The following is a 16,627-nucleotide window of genomic DNA, read 5'->3' as shown; positions in this document are numbered from 1 at the left end:
TTCTTTTTTTACAGAACCCATCCATTTTATTCACGTTTGCTGCTTGTACTTATGGCGAGCGCTGATTTGCGCTGAATATTCATAGTCTGGAGGAACGCACAAACAATACTAATTGGGATTGGGATTCACTGCAACGGCAATCAATAGCGTGCGTCCTCATGGTAGGCAAAGCAAAAGATGCCAGAAAGCATCTCTCCTACTATCGAAAACCACAAGCGCCTTTGCAGCACAATCCGTTCTTCACGCACATCACTACATTCATCGTCCCTTTATCAAGAAGCATTTGCTGTCGTATGATCATCTGCTATGCTCGGAGTGGTGGTGGTGGTGGTAGTGGTGGTAGTGGTGGTGGTTGTGTCCGTGCCCTCGACCACCGGAGTCACAGGTGGCGTAGCTGCAGCGGTGTCTACCGTTTCCACTGTCTTTTCGGGGATGTCATTGAGCACATGGCCGCGGGAAGCTTTCTTGCTGAGCTCTAGCTTATAGTTCTCTTCCTCTCCTTCGGTGATCGAGTCGCGTTGTTCAGTTTCCTGTAAGAACAGTACGCATTAGTGAAACACGTTTGCACTATTCGTTTTGCCATAGTGTAATGCATGATTATTTTGTCTTTAAATATATAAATACTAAATACCAATGCACCTATCTGCACTTCAATTTTAGCCGATTTTCCTTCCTTGCACCATGCACGCATTCCAAATGCAACTCTAAATAACCCTCTATCATCTGGAAATCCGTTTACTATTGATTACGATTTTCATGCACAATTTGCGATAGAATTGGAGCAATTTTATTTAAATTTCAACTAGATTGCACTACCGACCGACGAAATACGCGAGCCAACATGCAAACATCATGCATCATGCACATTAGCCGGCCTAGGTACGGTGTAACGAAATTACCCGCAAATAATTGCGCAGATCCAAATCCCCGTCCTGGCTGCAGGCCTTCACGACCAGAATGCCGCTCTGATGGTGCTTTTTCCTGTGGCGCGACAGCACAGACGACGGCAGATCCTAAACCAGGTTAACACAGTCATACAGCGTCAGTCAGAGACACAGAACAAATTGTCGAGATCGGTGATACCCATCATTGCTGTCCCCATTATTACGGCCATAAACAACCTGCACAACAATCTCATAATATTCCTTTTAGGCAGCAGCATCCTCCATTCTCCAGGGATGGAATTGAGAGTCTGGGAGGTTCTTAGTGCCTAATGGCTTTTCTACTTTTTGATTTTACCCATCTCCAAAAATCCCAAAGTGCCCTCCCCCCCCCCCCCCCCCCAACCCCAACATACCTCGTCCACTACCGCACTTAGGATCGGTTGCGAGATGTTCTTCGATTGATTCAAACGTGGTGCACTGTCGGCACGTTTCGAGTTGAGTGACTGATCGGACGCTTTACCTTCCTTGCGCAGATGTTGATGGGATGCCTTGTGGTTAATGTCGACCGCTGACTTCAGTAGATCCACCTGCCGAACGCCCGTTGCACACGTGCAAATGAAATACCCAGACATAGAAACAAAAAAAAACAAATAACAATTATCAATCTCTTTTTACGATAACGACCGACTACTTCCCACTGATCCCCCAGACAGTTCGGAATGGTACTGACCTTCGAAGCACTGCCACCACCCTTTTGAGCGCGTACGAACTCAATGTTGTAGCTGCTGCGTCGTTTGGAAAAGACATCGTTCACGTCACCCTAGAACACGGAAGAAAGCCATCGAATGAAACGTTTCTGCTACGCTTGTTTTCCGTTCAGCTGATGGGTTTTTGTTTGGCGCTTCTTGGAGCAATAATACAAGTAAAATACCCTTTTGACTTTTTCCACTTTTGCTGGATAAACTTAGGATGGAGTGTTATTGTTCCATTCAGTTGAATATATCTCTATTGAATCGACAGAAACGACAGGAAGGTTATTGAAAACCGCTATGCTGCATTCGTGAGAATTGCTTTCTAAGGTATAACGAATTCTGGTAATATACGCAGTGGTATCAGCTAAGGATACTGACCTTCTCTCACAGATCACAGATTTTTTCAGGAACTATCATAATTTTGGGACACTTTGCTCACTCTTTCTTACGTGAGGTGAACTATATGTTCGCTTGTTGGACGGGAAGATTGAAAATCACTACTGGAATATGTTGCGGCAAATGTCAGATGTTTGCGTGTCAGCGATCGGGTTCCAGCAGCGATAGCATATAGACGAGCCCCGGTGGATAGAGTTTTAGCTTGTTAGCTTGAAGTTAATTTTGTAATACATGAATCGGCCTCTGTTTAATATCACCGCCACGTCGTACGTTACAGATTCCAAATAAGCCAGTCAAAAAAGGGTACCCTAGAGTCCACCACTCGTCACATAAAGTTCACTTTGCGTAAGAGTCAAGAAAGTGTCCCGAAATTTTGAGAACCTTTGTAAACCCCTGTATCAAGGTGTGGGTAATGTGTTAAAGGCGTTAAAAATAAGGCATGCAGTTACATTTAAATTCGTTTTGTGCTAGTTATTAGAAACATAAATCAAATAAAACTATATAGAAGATTATAAAGATTAAATAAAATGGAATTTATGAAACACGACATTTACGATAAGTTTGATTTTGAACCAAACTGCAATGTAAATTATGTACCCATGGGAATTCGATTCGCATTAAAGCTTTTACACAGCATTTTGTTTCATTTTGTTTAAAGATTTTTTCTTTTCACATCAACCCATTTACATCAAATTTCAAAAGAAACAAACCACATACACTTATTATCGCTCATCCTGTTATCTCTCAAGTTATTCTGCCCCTTTTTGTTCTTAGCCAATGTATCCTTGTGTACATCAACGACATGCCACATACGAACATACAGCTGCCAAAAGCAAAACCAACAATCTTTTCTAAACAAAAAAACAAGAAATAATTTACAAACATGAACACTGGCTGGTACCAGCGCTAAGGCCTTTATCAGTCTACGCTCAACATGTTCCATCATGTGAGTGAGATATATTTTTGAGCTTTTTATTTTCCCGCACATCTTGGTAGAAAATCTGCCAGATGACATGGGTCACACTGACTGAAGACAGTGTTCCCTTCCCCCGTAGAGGTCTGCTCTCGTGTGATGGAACCGTATGTGGAAAGATAAAACACATTCACAAAAAAAATAACACAAAAACATTAATGCTCCTTCATACATCGTACCCGGCATTTGGTACCGGAGCGAAGGTAAACAACGATAAGCGTGGAGGTGTTTTGATAATAATAGCTGGTATCATTCAGCTTTGCTCATCTGCACAGAGGATGCTTCTCGCTCTGCTGGTTACAGGTATCCGCTTGAAGCAGGTAAAAAAGAATCAAACAACAACTAAACTCGAAACGATGAGCATATCAAGGGAAATCAAAGCTTACGCCAAGACAGCTGGTGCCATGCGCTTATTCTCGGAATCCATTGGTACCTCTTTTAAATCTCATCTGATGCCAACAGTGGCTGATGGTTTAAAAGTTTTACATACTTCCTAACGATATCAGTGTATGAATGTGTCATCCTTTCCCAACGATAGCTTCATTTTGTTCCACTTCATTGGGTCGCGTAAGCCCTGCAGTACATAATCGTTGCGTACGTTCACGCAACAGCTCAAATTAAAATATGCTGCTTGCTTCGATGTTACTTACTCTTGAGCCACGCGGTAAGGACGTGAGGCTTCCTATTTGGTTGTACTTTATCATGAGCGATAGGCGCTCCTGCGACATCGAAGTACCTTGATCTTTCGTCTTCGGCTCGTCACCATCGGTGTACAGCTTTTCGGCTTCACCCTTTTCCACGGCTTCATCGTCGGCGTCCTACAACAGACGCAAGTTTTTAGTTTTCTATCCAAAAGCCAATAGCCAACAGCGCAGTTTACCACACTTACAGGATTGTCATATTTACGCAACCAGATTGAATGTATGAATTTGTAAGCAAGACCACCAGCCACCGCTACCAGGCCCATGTATCGGAATGCTTCGCGTGTGCCAACCTCACCGATCAGAAATCCGCCAAAGAAGGAGCCGCTGCCACGGCCTAGACTAAAGTGAGCCATACCCAGCACACCGATCAGTGTGGCCAACAGATTCTTTGGAGCCAGCAGCGCACAGTAAGTTGCGGCAGCAACCCACATCAGGTGACAAGAAAGCGCTTCCATCGCTTCGAACGGAAAGCACCACCATGCGTTCCTGTGAATAGTGTGCAATAGCTTTTATAGTAGTCGGGTTTTTTACCTAGCAGCAGGACTTACTCAATAAACGAATAGCCCACTAGACGGCAGGCGTGTGCGATGAAAGCAATCACGATGAGGTTGACGTGTCCCACAATTTTTGTGATGCGTCCAGCGCCGTACAGGAAGGGTATGCTGCTCACCGTACCAACGGTGATGGTAATGCCTAACAAAGAGTTACAATGCCGAAAATGAACAAACTCTCTTCGAAATCGTCACTAGCCGCCTTACCTAGCAAGTAGTTGGGAGCTCCAAGCTCCTTGAGGTACAGGAACAGGAAGCTCTCGATGAAGCCCCAAAAGTTGCCCAACAAGAACAGGAACCAAATGAAGATGATCACGTGCTTTAGCTTCAGCAGATTCAGTAAATCTTTAAACACATTATCCGCCGGCAGTTTCTCCCCGAGTGGCATCAGGAACACCGTTACCGAGGAGATTATCAGCAAAATGTCATACGTGTAGAATGCCGCCGAGTAGTCCGTGTAACCCAGATCCTTCGAGAACAGATCGATCAGCACACCGGTGATTGGCGAGAAGATAGCCATACCGATGCTGGAGAACAGCCGCTCACGGCCAAAGTCTCCACCATACTTCTCGATCATGGTTAGTGCGATTGGGTCCATTATGGTGACGCCCGCTGACAGCATGGTCGTTGCCAGAAAGCGCAGAAGAAAGTATATCCAAAAGATCTTATCATCGCTCTCCTTGTAGTCCGGCGGGCAGATATCGGGACCGTTTCGTCGGAAACGACAACGCTGCACCATACAGTCAGCGGCCCACTCCGACAGCTTGATATTGCTGTTGAGCGTCATGTTCGATGTCATTACCAGCCCACCGCAGCGAAGATCCTCCTCCTCGAGTGCGGTAACATTGACGCCCTGCTGCCAGAGCAAGGCCACACCAAAGCGCGTCTTAAAGTCGGTCACCGTAGCATTGTCATCATGCTCGATTTCCATACCCAACTGTTCTATCGGTTCGCCCAGATCGGGGTGCATGTCGAGTACGATAAACGCCGAATCGCCACTGCCCGCCACCACCCACCCTTCCTCACTTTCCTCTGATTCTTCGGGTGTCTCTTTAAGTAATGATTCTTAAAACAAAAAAATTAAAAAAATGGATATCAAATATCATGCCCATAACACGAACATCATTTACGTCAACTCACTGTCCATGTACAGCTCGGTAGTGCTCGAACTACTGCTAGTGCTAAGTACTTCCGCTGTTTTATTCTTGTTGCCTTTACCCTTGTTACGCACGTATAGATCAAGATCGTCCTTCGGATCGTTCGGTTCATCACCAATCGGCGTGACGACGAGTGGTAGATCGGTCGGTGGTGGTGCCAACTCGATCTTTGGGTTCTGCTCCTGCAGCAAACAATGGTCCAAACACTGGTCGACGACGATATCGATTTCTTCCTCCTCTGGGCACTCACGGCTGGGGCAGGGTGACCACCAAACCTATAAAAATCAAAACATTCATTTTTGAAGATATTAAATCTTTTTTTTTATTACGAACGCCTTCTGTTAGCTTGTATGCTTGTTTGATATGCTACTTATATACTTAAGTAAACTCTTATAGTTTTTACTTCATTACAAATTAATGCTCATGAAATATTGTTGAAATATTTATTACACATTCATATTGTGCTTGCTACCATATTGTTTTCAACAGGGAATGCACATCGGAGGTTGTGCGCTCAAGGGTATTTTTTTTAAATTAAAATCAAATCAAATTGACCCGTACCGTTGATTCGGGTGTTGCAAATAATGTTAAAAACTTCCCCTACGGGTCATGCTGACTAGCTTTTGGTGTGGCTGGGACGGGCTGGGCTACACTTTATCGTTTCGTTCAATGTTCGAATGATGAACGACAGGTAGCAGCGTTCAACTAGACAGCTTGACGAAATCAACGCCCTCCTGCTGGAGGTAATTGAATTATGAATGTGTTGTAACACTCACCTCTACATTTCCTGTGCCGGGATGTCTCATTACGTACGCTTCCGGTAGCTTGCCAGGTATTTCCTGCTGCGGGATCAACAGCAACGAATGGTGAAATAATGCATTTAAAAGCAAACTCATGATGACAACTGGTTTGTACCGTCCGAACTTGTCCACCAGGAATCCTGCCGAGAATCAAAACGGTTACCATTATGAAGCTGAGCACGATGTGTGTGTGTGTGTGTGTGAGTGTGAGTGTGTCTGAATGTGTGATACGATGGGATAGACACGATCGTTACCGGCTCCAAAAGGGATAGACTATGTACCACCACTAACTAATAACTTGTTGAGTGACCCGTGACATAAACAAGTAGAGGGAATCAAATTTAGGAATTGTTTGAAATATCTATCCGCTTTGACCACCCGTATTTGTTTTATAAAATTAAATTTCATCACAAATTCAAGGGGTATAAAATATATTATTTGAAAAACAAATTTTTATGAAATTATGTTTCAATACTTTATCAACCAAGTTAATTTTAACATTTATTTACTTTTTATATTTTTCCGATATATGCTTATATGCTTATATATGCGTAATCTTTTATATATTTTGATCGTAAGGCCAGACTATTTTTCTTGCACTATCTCTCCCAAATGATAACGCCTTTCTTCAAACGAATTGTTATCCCTCCCTGAATGTTATTACAGATATTCCCCGATATACACCATACTAGATATACGCGATTTCGCTACACGCTATTTTCTAAATTTGACATTTCTTAAATAAATAAATAAATAAATAAATAAATTCCCTATTTGTCCAATTTTAAAAACCTTTTTAAAGGGTACACATTTGCAATCTTCAGTTGAAATCAGATTGAATAACTAATTTAGTAGCTAAAAACCTACAATTTCAATCTAAATTATACGAAAAATAGCAATAATTTGACTGAAAACCTCGAAATTCGACTTACGCTAATGTTCGAGATGCGCTATTGCTCCCGGTCCGCATTAATAGCGTATATCGGGGAGTACCTGCATTCATTTTCATGGTTTGAAAGCAATCCATTGGTTCCAATTTGGCTGTTTTGCATTGACAAAGTTTTCAAAACAGAACTAAAATCCATTATTGTATTTCATTGAATAGTTACAATGCACTATCCTATCGATCCAGTCCACTGCAATACACAACACCGCTCCCCTGTAAAACATGGCAAAGTGATGCCATATTACAATGCAATTATCAACCAAATAAACCTGCTACAACAGGACACAACAGGTCGGCCTCGATCGGTAGTAGCAAAAGGTCATCAGCACCACATGCTTACGTTTCAATTAATAGCGTGCTTGCTATTTTCCTCCCTATTAGTATTCGCTTAAATTAACATGCTGTTAGTGAGATTGATTAATTTATGTTGTACAAAAACATAATTAATTTTACTGCCTGCACCTACACCGTTCCCATTGGGGAAGGCCTCCGCTATTTGGCCCTTTTAACTTTACGCATTTTGGCCAACGAGAGGAAGTGAAGGCAAACTGCGAACTACTGCAAATCCAGCATGCCAACGTTTGCTATCGATATTTTGGGCTTCACTCCACTCTCTCTCTCTCTCTCTCTTTCTCTCTCTCTCTCTCTCTCTCACTCTTCGTTCCTTTTCCTCATCGTTCGTTACGGGTTTCTATCATCATCATGCATCCATCCATCCAACGAAGCTCTTCCTCTTCAAGCTAATGATGGCAGGTTTCAATTTGTAAAGCTTTCTGGCTGATTTCACGCACTTAGGCACTCCAGCGAAAATCTTCTGCGCCGCCCGTTCACTTCAGTATCATGCACTCACCCACAGTTCAGTACAGTACACAGCACAGAAGGCACACAAACCTTCGCAAGACGCTTGTCTCAAGATCAAACAGTTCCGCGGTCGCAGATTTTCCAAACATCCTCCTCGCTTTACACCACACTTCTCTCACCTATCCCTTTCATTTAATTTATTTTATCGATCTGGCCGGTCTTGTGTCTTCTTTGTGGGTATTCATTATTTGGCGATTCTTTGGCGATTGTGTTGTACTCAAAACTTATTATATGGTTTTTGGTTATTTTTTTTTGCTTCACTTTTCCAATGATGAAATGAAACCTTTGAAAGTGGAACCTTTCCGCTACAACTCCACACCACCGTTCTTATTTTGCTTGTTGCGCGGTCGGTGCTTTTCTTCGTTGCACACATTTTTGTTATCGGTTATGTATAAATTTATTCTAGCGCGGTTGTGGTGGTTTTCCACAGCCGCCCACTACTATCCGGCTGCCTCTTATACACAACACGCAACGCGAACCACTGAGACGTAGAGGATGGATGCACAACTGTTCGTTATCAGTTGAACCGTTTGATAAGATGCTGACCGGTGGCAGAAACTTCAAGAAGCACGAAAAGAAAGCAACACCACTGAACGCTCGAACGAGAGCGCTTTGGAAGAGGAACTTTTCCCGAAATGCTTACCGGTGATCGGTGGACTAAGGAACGTGGTGAACGGTAGCGCCAAGTAGATGATTGCGATTTCCTCTACCGTCAAGCCGGTACTTTGCATGTGGATGGTCAGGTACGGTAGCAGCGAGGAGGTGGCTAAAGATGGGGAGTAAAAATTGGATAATGTGAAATTAAGAAAGAAAAAAACGAGATATTTATTTGAATGCTTAGACTTGTGCATGGGAATAAACCATAACCATATATATTATACATATGTCTATAATACACACACCCTTACTGCAAGTGAAGCGTTGCGGTGATACAGGCTTCCATATTATTTTGCCTGTTAATATAAATTAAATGTTTCAGGAATGCAAACGTAGCCATTCTTTCTGAATAAAAATAACTTAAATAATCTAGTGCAAGAAAATAAAACAGAATCTACTTAAAACATGTATAAATTGAGTTCATTTATGAATGAATATCTTTTCGAGCTTTATTAAGTGTGAAAACGTGTTATATCACTAGGCGAAAGGCCATGAGCGTGACAAAATGGTGACAAAATTTTCAAAACGTGAGCTTTTGTCACTTTTTTGAGCTTTTGTCAAAATTTTGTAACCTGGAGCAGCCAGGAAATAAAGTTGACAAAAATGACAAAATTTGACGTTCGCGAAAAAGGTAAACAAACAGCTATTTGGCGCAGTTGTGACCCATTGCTATGATAATAATGCTAAAATGCATGATTCTAATTGATTTATGTACCTATTTCGTGCTTTTAAAACAAAATATTGATGATATTCAGATGTTGGAGCTTTTTGTCGTTCTTGTGTATGTTTTTGGTGCGGCCACGAGAAAAGCTCTTTTTTGCAGTTGACAAGCAATTTTGACAAAGTTGAATATTTTTTCAACATTTTGTCACCTCCGTGGCCACGCGCTAACTGGTTTTAACACAACATTGTTTCGTTCAGTGTATTGAATTGATGATAAACATTACTTTATTTTAATTATTCATAAAAACATCTCAATATTATGTCAATTTCTGTATATTTTTTGAAATATATTAAAACAAGCAATACAGTCCGCTGCTTCAGTGTGGTTCGATACACACATCAACAAACCCATTAGCCTCTCACACATTACAGATGCTGCCCATGTTCTGTAACAAGTGTGTTCATAGCTCTAATCAAACTTCAAACACACCATCAGCACGGTGGCAAACGGTGCGGCAAGCCACCATAAAGCGATAATGTAAAAATAAGCCATGGACATTAATTTATGACACTCTCCACTCCTTGTAAACGGTTTTTATGTTCGGCAAGTGGTGTGTGTCACTTATTTGAAGAGTCGCTCCGGTTAGAGGTTTTGGAAGCGTTCCTGAGAAAAATGAATGAGTGAACTGGTGCTGAAACTGACCCCCACTTTCATCATACCCAGCAAAAGTCTCCGTAGGGCGGAGAACGTAAAGGAAGCAACACACCCACCACATCGATCCGCGAAGCCCAACATGTTTCACCCCGTCCCATAGTAAGAGGATCTACGCAAGGACTCACTGCTCACTGAAGCTGAAGCAGTGAGCTAGTCGAATTGAACATATGTACCTACACACTGCAAAACAGCAAAGTTCATAATTCAATTTCATTTCAGTTCCATCGCTCCTCGGTAACGTTTCCAGCCGTCGTACAGCAACACCACTGCTGCTGCTCCGGTGCTCTACCCGGTTTTGAACACCATTGGAGAATCTTCCCTCAACCCAATCAACACGATGGTGCAGTTTGGTCGGTGCTTTCACTCAATGGCTCTCGTGGGACCCGGTGTGGCTGATACTACCCAATGCACCCAATGTCCATTCGTCATCGTTCCGGAATGCACCGACTCCGACATTAGGAATAGCAGATGCATTTTAACAGTGACATTTCTACATTTACACACATCCACTAATGCGCACCCGGCGTACCCGTACGATCCCGCTTCACACCATCGTTTGGCATGAAATTGAAACGAAAACGTTATGAATAGAAATAGGTTTTTGAAACATCATTTTGTATTTATACCCCACCTTCCATCGCTTCAACCCCTTTTTGCTTCATCCCCCCCCTCTCTCCCTCTCTCTCCCTCCTTCTCTCTCCCTCCCTCTCTCTCTATCTCTCGCTCATACTCCTCCGGAGATATCCAGACACCAGGCAACGTCCGATCTTACCAGGAAAGAACTTGCCAGAATGGCCATTGGTGCTGGAGTATCATGTAAATTCGATGACTTTCGACCCGCTTGGTCAAAACGGGCCGGCTGACTAGTTGTAGTCTGCCGGCATCCAGTGGTCCGGCGAATAACGATCTGTCGGTCATCGTCTTTCGTGCAAAAGTTCCACTTAGGTCATCGTGTTCAATTTTTCAACCCCAACCCAAAAGGATCCATCGGACACCGGGATCGGCTTGCTTGTCGATGAAACATGGAGGTCCGCTTGCAAAACGAGACTCGCTGAGAACACGTTCCGTAGCGCAATGGGGCAAGTTGATAAATTTGACTATCAATACATAGCAGGTGAAGCAATCGAAGAAACCCACTCACCCCAAACAGTTAAAGCGAAACATGCACAAAAGCTCGAGTGTACAGAGGTACACAGCTGCAACTGGGTATGTCGAGTCGATTATTCCAATTCCTGTGAAAATGATGCGAAAGATTGGAACGATATTTTTCGGGAGCTATGCATTGTACGTTAACAGTATTTTAAGAAGTAAATTGTATCAAATTAACATTTCCTGTAACGATAAAACATGTTTCTATAGTTGATTCTACATCTCTTCTTTTTATTGCTTTTATATTTTTTCAGATTCATCGTGAATTCTTTCAATTGATTTTTCGGTGTGTGAGTAGTGTTTACAGTAGTACTATTCTTCCCAGCAACTGAAAATGTTTCGTAGAATTTCAAGCTTTCCAGCGTTCAAGCAAACTTGACCGTCATGGGTTCAAGGCTCATGTGTACCGTTCCCCCGTCTTAGGACTTGACTATCCAGCTACGTTGTACTAATATGCATCTACAGCGTGTTGCATTATAGGTCGGTATGACCGCGTAGGTCGTTACGTCAAATAGAAGAAGAAGAAGCAGAATGACCATACAAGATTCTCACGTCTTGTTTTTTTTTAATTCATTAAAAAATAAGCTGAAATATGGTGTATAATACAACAAACTCCAGGTAACTGAATTTCCCAATGGATGAGCAGGTTTTTAATTCTTTTCTTATATGTTACCATTATTGCTTGTTTTAATATTTATCATAAATAGATAAATTGACATAAAATTGAGGTATTTTATGACTAATTAGTGTGAATGTATGTTTATCACCAACTCAATACACTTAACGATACAATATTGTGTTAAAACCAGTTATATAACACGTTTCAAACACTTAACTAAGGCCAAAAAGGTTATAATTTATAAACATATACAGTTTATACATATTTCAAGTAGATTCTGTTTTATTTTCTTGTATTACATTATTTAACTCATTTTTAATCAGAAAGAACGGCATCGTTCGTATTGATTAAACCTTAAAGTTATTTTAACAGGTAAAACATTATGGGGGCCTGTATGTACAATGACTTCAGTTTTTGTTGTTATTTCGTGAAATAAACGGGCAATGACAGTACAAGGTAATAAAAGTGTCTAATTTAAGGTTGCACTTAACAACATGCCCATCATGAGTTCAAGCCCCGAATAGATCGTGCCCCCATCCTCTATGGTAGCAATAAGTCACTGAAAGCCAAAGCCCACTGCACTAATGGGTCAGATAGGCAGGCCTTGACCGGCATCGGTTGTTGTGCCAAAGAAGAAATACAAAATGGAAATAAATATTTCATTTTCACTTTTAAACTTCCTCTGTTGGAATTTTAAGAAGTAGATTGTTTTAATTTTATATCATTGGTTATTTTATTGAACAATGAAGCTTTCTTAAAGAATTTATGATTTCTGATTTCTAATTTATGATGCTTATGACCTGCGTTTAACGTGATCGAAAAAATAATCTTAAAATCAATCGATTAATAAAATAAAATTAATCTTAGGCAAAACGACATAGCCGTCCCCTCTGAATTAAAAAAAAAATTAAATAAATTTCATTGTTGACTATCTTTTTGCTTTGTTTTACTCACTAATTATTTTCATACCAATACAAATATTTTTAAAGACTACAATCAACCATCACTAAGAAAAAACTATAGAAAAAATCGATATATTTAGTTGGAATTTTACTATCGAAACGATTCTTTTCAGAACTATTGCTAGGTTATACAGTGATACCCGTCAAACAGTGAACGAGTACCCCATATTACGAGTTTTTTTGCATACCGATCAAATCTCTATGCTAACGAGTTCAATCTCGCATAACGAGCAGTATTAAATGTCTTTGTAATACATTTTTGTTACCGATGTATAATCAAGTTCACAATTGTTACATTGCACATTTCATTATTTTTAGTTAATGCTCAGCCAAATGAGAGTTTTGGTACTAACCATTATTAAATGTAATACTTTTGTCATCAAGAGAAATGCCGTAAAATTGAGTACAAAAGGTATATTGACGAGTGTTTCTTAGATTATTATACAAATTGCTGAAGAATTGTATGAGTACAAGTGTGTTGTAGATTTGATGCCAATTAATTTTAGAAATCTTGATTGGTGCTGAAGAATATTTACTACGAACAAATCTTCAATTGTGATGAAACTGGCTTACATTGGTAAAAAGGTGTGGCTGGAAATAGGGAACTACTGTACAACAGACTCTTCCTAGAAATAAACCGATAAAATATCGTTTATCATAGCTATTTTTCAGCAATGCAAGAGGTGACTTCAAATTGTTTCCTTTTATGCTCACAGGCATCATCCGGACGAAACTGTTGCTCTACAAGCAAATCACGTGTATAAAACAATGGGATTTGTTAATATCGAAAAAATATTTAAAACATACTATCGACCACTTTTCCAAGGAGATGGATCAATAATCATGACAAATATATAGCGAGCTACAAATATCGCTCAAATATTAGTATTATCAAGACACTTTAAGATTTCCCTGGTGCAGATATGAATTTACACCTGCACACTTGCGGCCCTAGAACCAATTATTGGACTTTTTTATACAAATTATATGAAACGAATCTCACCCATAACGAGTGTGTCTCTGCAACGGATTAAACTCGTTAAGGCCGGGCTACATTGATCGTACTCGCAAGTGTAATTTCGATTTTCACTAGCGCATTTGGCGGCGGCCGAAGCATTTTGCCTAACAATTTGGAGCCACTCCAGAAAATATGTTATTTTTCCATGTTTTTTACTTTAACGGAACTGGAAAAGCTTTGTAATTGATAGATAAACATATTGTGCAAGTATTTCAGCCGTTTTCGCATCAAAAAACGATGAAAAAACTACTTAATTTTGAGATCCGTTGCGCCCATTTACTTGATGACTAAAAAAAGCTTCCACCAGCCGCCGCCAGATGCGCTAGTGAAAATCAAAATTACACTACGGAGTACGATCAATGTAGCCCGGCCTTTATAAGTAGTTTCACTGTATTCAAAGCTCAATTACATCTTCTACTGTACAACTGTAATAACAATTTAACAAATATTAATCTGATTCAATACTGTGATAATCACGCAACTTACCGCCGTACATAACGAACAATGTAATCTTCAGCATAATCAGATTCGGATTGATTCCATGACGCTGGCAGAACTTCTCCCAGCGTGTTGGATCACGCATCGGATCATCGTCCGGCCCTACGACGGTGTTGATGGCATTGGTACCATTTTCTTCTGCTGCCATTTCTGGCAACGGTTAACGAAAACTTGAAAGAAAGAGCTCGAATGAGTGCTCTTCCGGTATCCAATCGCGCAATAAAACACAATCCACGCAAGGCTTGCACTGTACGGTTGCTGCAAAACAAAAAATCGAACATTAAAATGCAGCTCATTCGTACACTATTGCCTCATCGAGAACTGGAGGCTTCAAGAAGAGGCAGTTTAGCGCTTCTTTAATTCGTTGTATCCGATCTGTTCACGTGATTCGGATGGCCATCTTCGATGAAGCAAGACGCCTTACAAGCGCAGATACTGTCCACATGCAAGCTAAAACACTACACAGATAACCGCGACGCGACCTTATCCCGAGCACTGTCCGAAACACACACACACGGTTCTATCACGTTCCGGTAATTGGACGCGGTGTGTTAGTATCACTTTACTACGGCTAACCGATAATACCTTCACGGCATGATAGTGATGGTATCCGCCACTACCTTCACCATTTTGCCATACAGCTCTGCCACTACCGCCACAACCACCGACACCACGGGAGCTGGAACCACAAAACGGCTTAAAGGACGGATATAATTAGGCCGATATGGTGCGGCGGTACGTTTGCATCTAGATGCTCTTGAATTTGCATCATAATGTGCGCTGGTAGGTCGACTGGAGTGACGCATATTACGGTCCGGTGCGGCTTAGAGGGACGGAGAACTTCGGCAGCCGTATTAACCCTAATTTCAATGGCTCAATTCAATTAGCCTTGCCTGCGCTCACTAACTTTTCTAAGGTAAAACGTATTTATAGCTCATCTTTAAAGCAAAAATTCATTTTAGAAATTAGATCACGATGGATTATTAATTTTTTTCTAGCTGTTCTACCACACAACATCACAGTACATTTGAAAAGTTGCTACGAGATTGTTCGTTCGGCCTCGTATTAACCATGCTTCAAATGGAAACCGTCCGTATTGTCCGCTTTCTTACGTTCTAGGCCAGTATTTCACGCAACCAAGCTTACGAGAGCAATTTTTCAATCAAATCTCATTCGCCTCTGCGCATGGTTCTGAGTTGGCTGTATTCAACCGCAAGACATGGCTGTCTCGATAAAAAAAACTTCATTCATCACATTCCATGATATCACTACTGTTGCGACATCGTTTTGTGCAGCGATTGATTGGTCAGTGCAAATAGGTTTTATATCGAACCAAATATCACTAGAACATCACTTGTTTAAAAAAAAAACACGAATCACTTGGACATCATTGATGGAAAATTTCATCACATGATCATTCGTTTCCATAACCGTCTAAAACTAGCACCATCACACCAATATTCTCTTCCATACCAGGAAACTTGATCGTCGCCAACGAACCACTCGCGATCACGACCGTGGACGTACTGAATATCCACAATGAGGGTTGAGATTATACTTCAGGTCTACGCCGCCCTCTTGGTAAGAGGGATGCTCCAGGTAATCTTCCAATAATATAGCGCTGGTCGCACACTGCACCATGGCGATTCTCCAACACCATCAAACCCAAGACGCCCGTTAGCTGCTCATCTGTTCTGTTTTGTTTGCGAGTGCCAACGACCAGGATGTACACTCGCTGTACGAAAACACAGCTGTGAGATCCCGGTGACTGTGAGGGATTCATAACGCTTCCATTGAGCGTACGTTTGCCATCCATTGTGTCCACCAATGTCACACGCAGACAATATCAGTATCTGCTTGGCAAGAAGTTTCCGTGCAATGTTTGTCATCTGATCTGTCTTATCGCCCAGACCATAGCTGATTCCAGCTCTTTTACGTCCAACGGTCGTCGCCTGCCCTGGCGGATCACCGCGAGCCAATTCTAGTGCTTATCACTGCTTACCGGATCGCTGGTTATGTGTCTGCAAGTAAAGCAAAAGGAAGAATTACGTAGAGGTAGAGGTTTACATTTGCTGAATATCTGTAAGATGTGTGTAGAAAATAAATTATCTTCTAATTCATCTTGCACCTTCCTCCCTGATGGGAGCTTAGCTTAAAATGAGGGGGCTTTAATTCCATGTATACTTAGCTCATTTCGGCAAAGGTATTCTAAGTTAATAATGAAACAGACTTTGAACATCACACTATGTTTTAGACACTTTTGTTAAATTGGTATATGTTTGGCAAATTGAGCGAGCAAAAAGTCCACACAAAGCATTGTAA

At 41.3% G+C, this 16,627-nt stretch overlaps 1 protein-coding gene across 2 annotated transcripts; it reads right to left on the bottom strand.

The window, feature by feature from the left end:
• Positions 1-16,034, bottom strand: LOC121596347. 2 transcript variants are annotated; one of them, XM_041921201.1, is made up of 13 exons: positions 15,779-16,034; positions 14,294-14,563; positions 8,668-8,790; positions 6,194-6,357; positions 5,401-5,692; positions 4,468-5,325; positions 4,258-4,402; positions 3,895-4,195; positions 3,656-3,823; positions 1,615-1,704; positions 1,298-1,471; positions 900-1,013; positions 1-530 (listed from the first exon to the last, which is right to left on the bottom strand). In XM_041921201.1, the coding sequence occupies exons 2-13, from the start codon at positions 14,451-14,453 to the stop codon at positions 273-275; spliced, it is 2,847 nt and encodes a 948-aa protein (XP_041777135.1). In that variant the 5' UTR covers positions 14,454-14,563; positions 15,779-16,034; the 3' UTR covers positions 1-272. The 2 variants fall into 2 exon arrangements, with proteins under 2 accessions (XP_041777135.1, XP_041777136.1); XM_041921202.1 differs by lacking the exon at positions 900-1,013 and having other exon boundaries at positions 15,779-16,028.
• Between the last annotated feature and the right edge of the window lie 593 nt (positions 16,035-16,627).

This window comes from Anopheles merus, chromosome 3R (genome assembly GCF_017562075.2).
Source record: "Anopheles merus strain MAF chromosome 3R, AmerM5.1, whole genome shotgun sequence".
NCBI lineage: Eukaryota > Metazoa > Arthropoda > Insecta > Diptera > Culicidae > Anopheles > Anopheles merus.
Note: the sequence above shows the minus strand (reverse complement) of the source record. Positions and strands in the feature narration are given on the sequence as shown.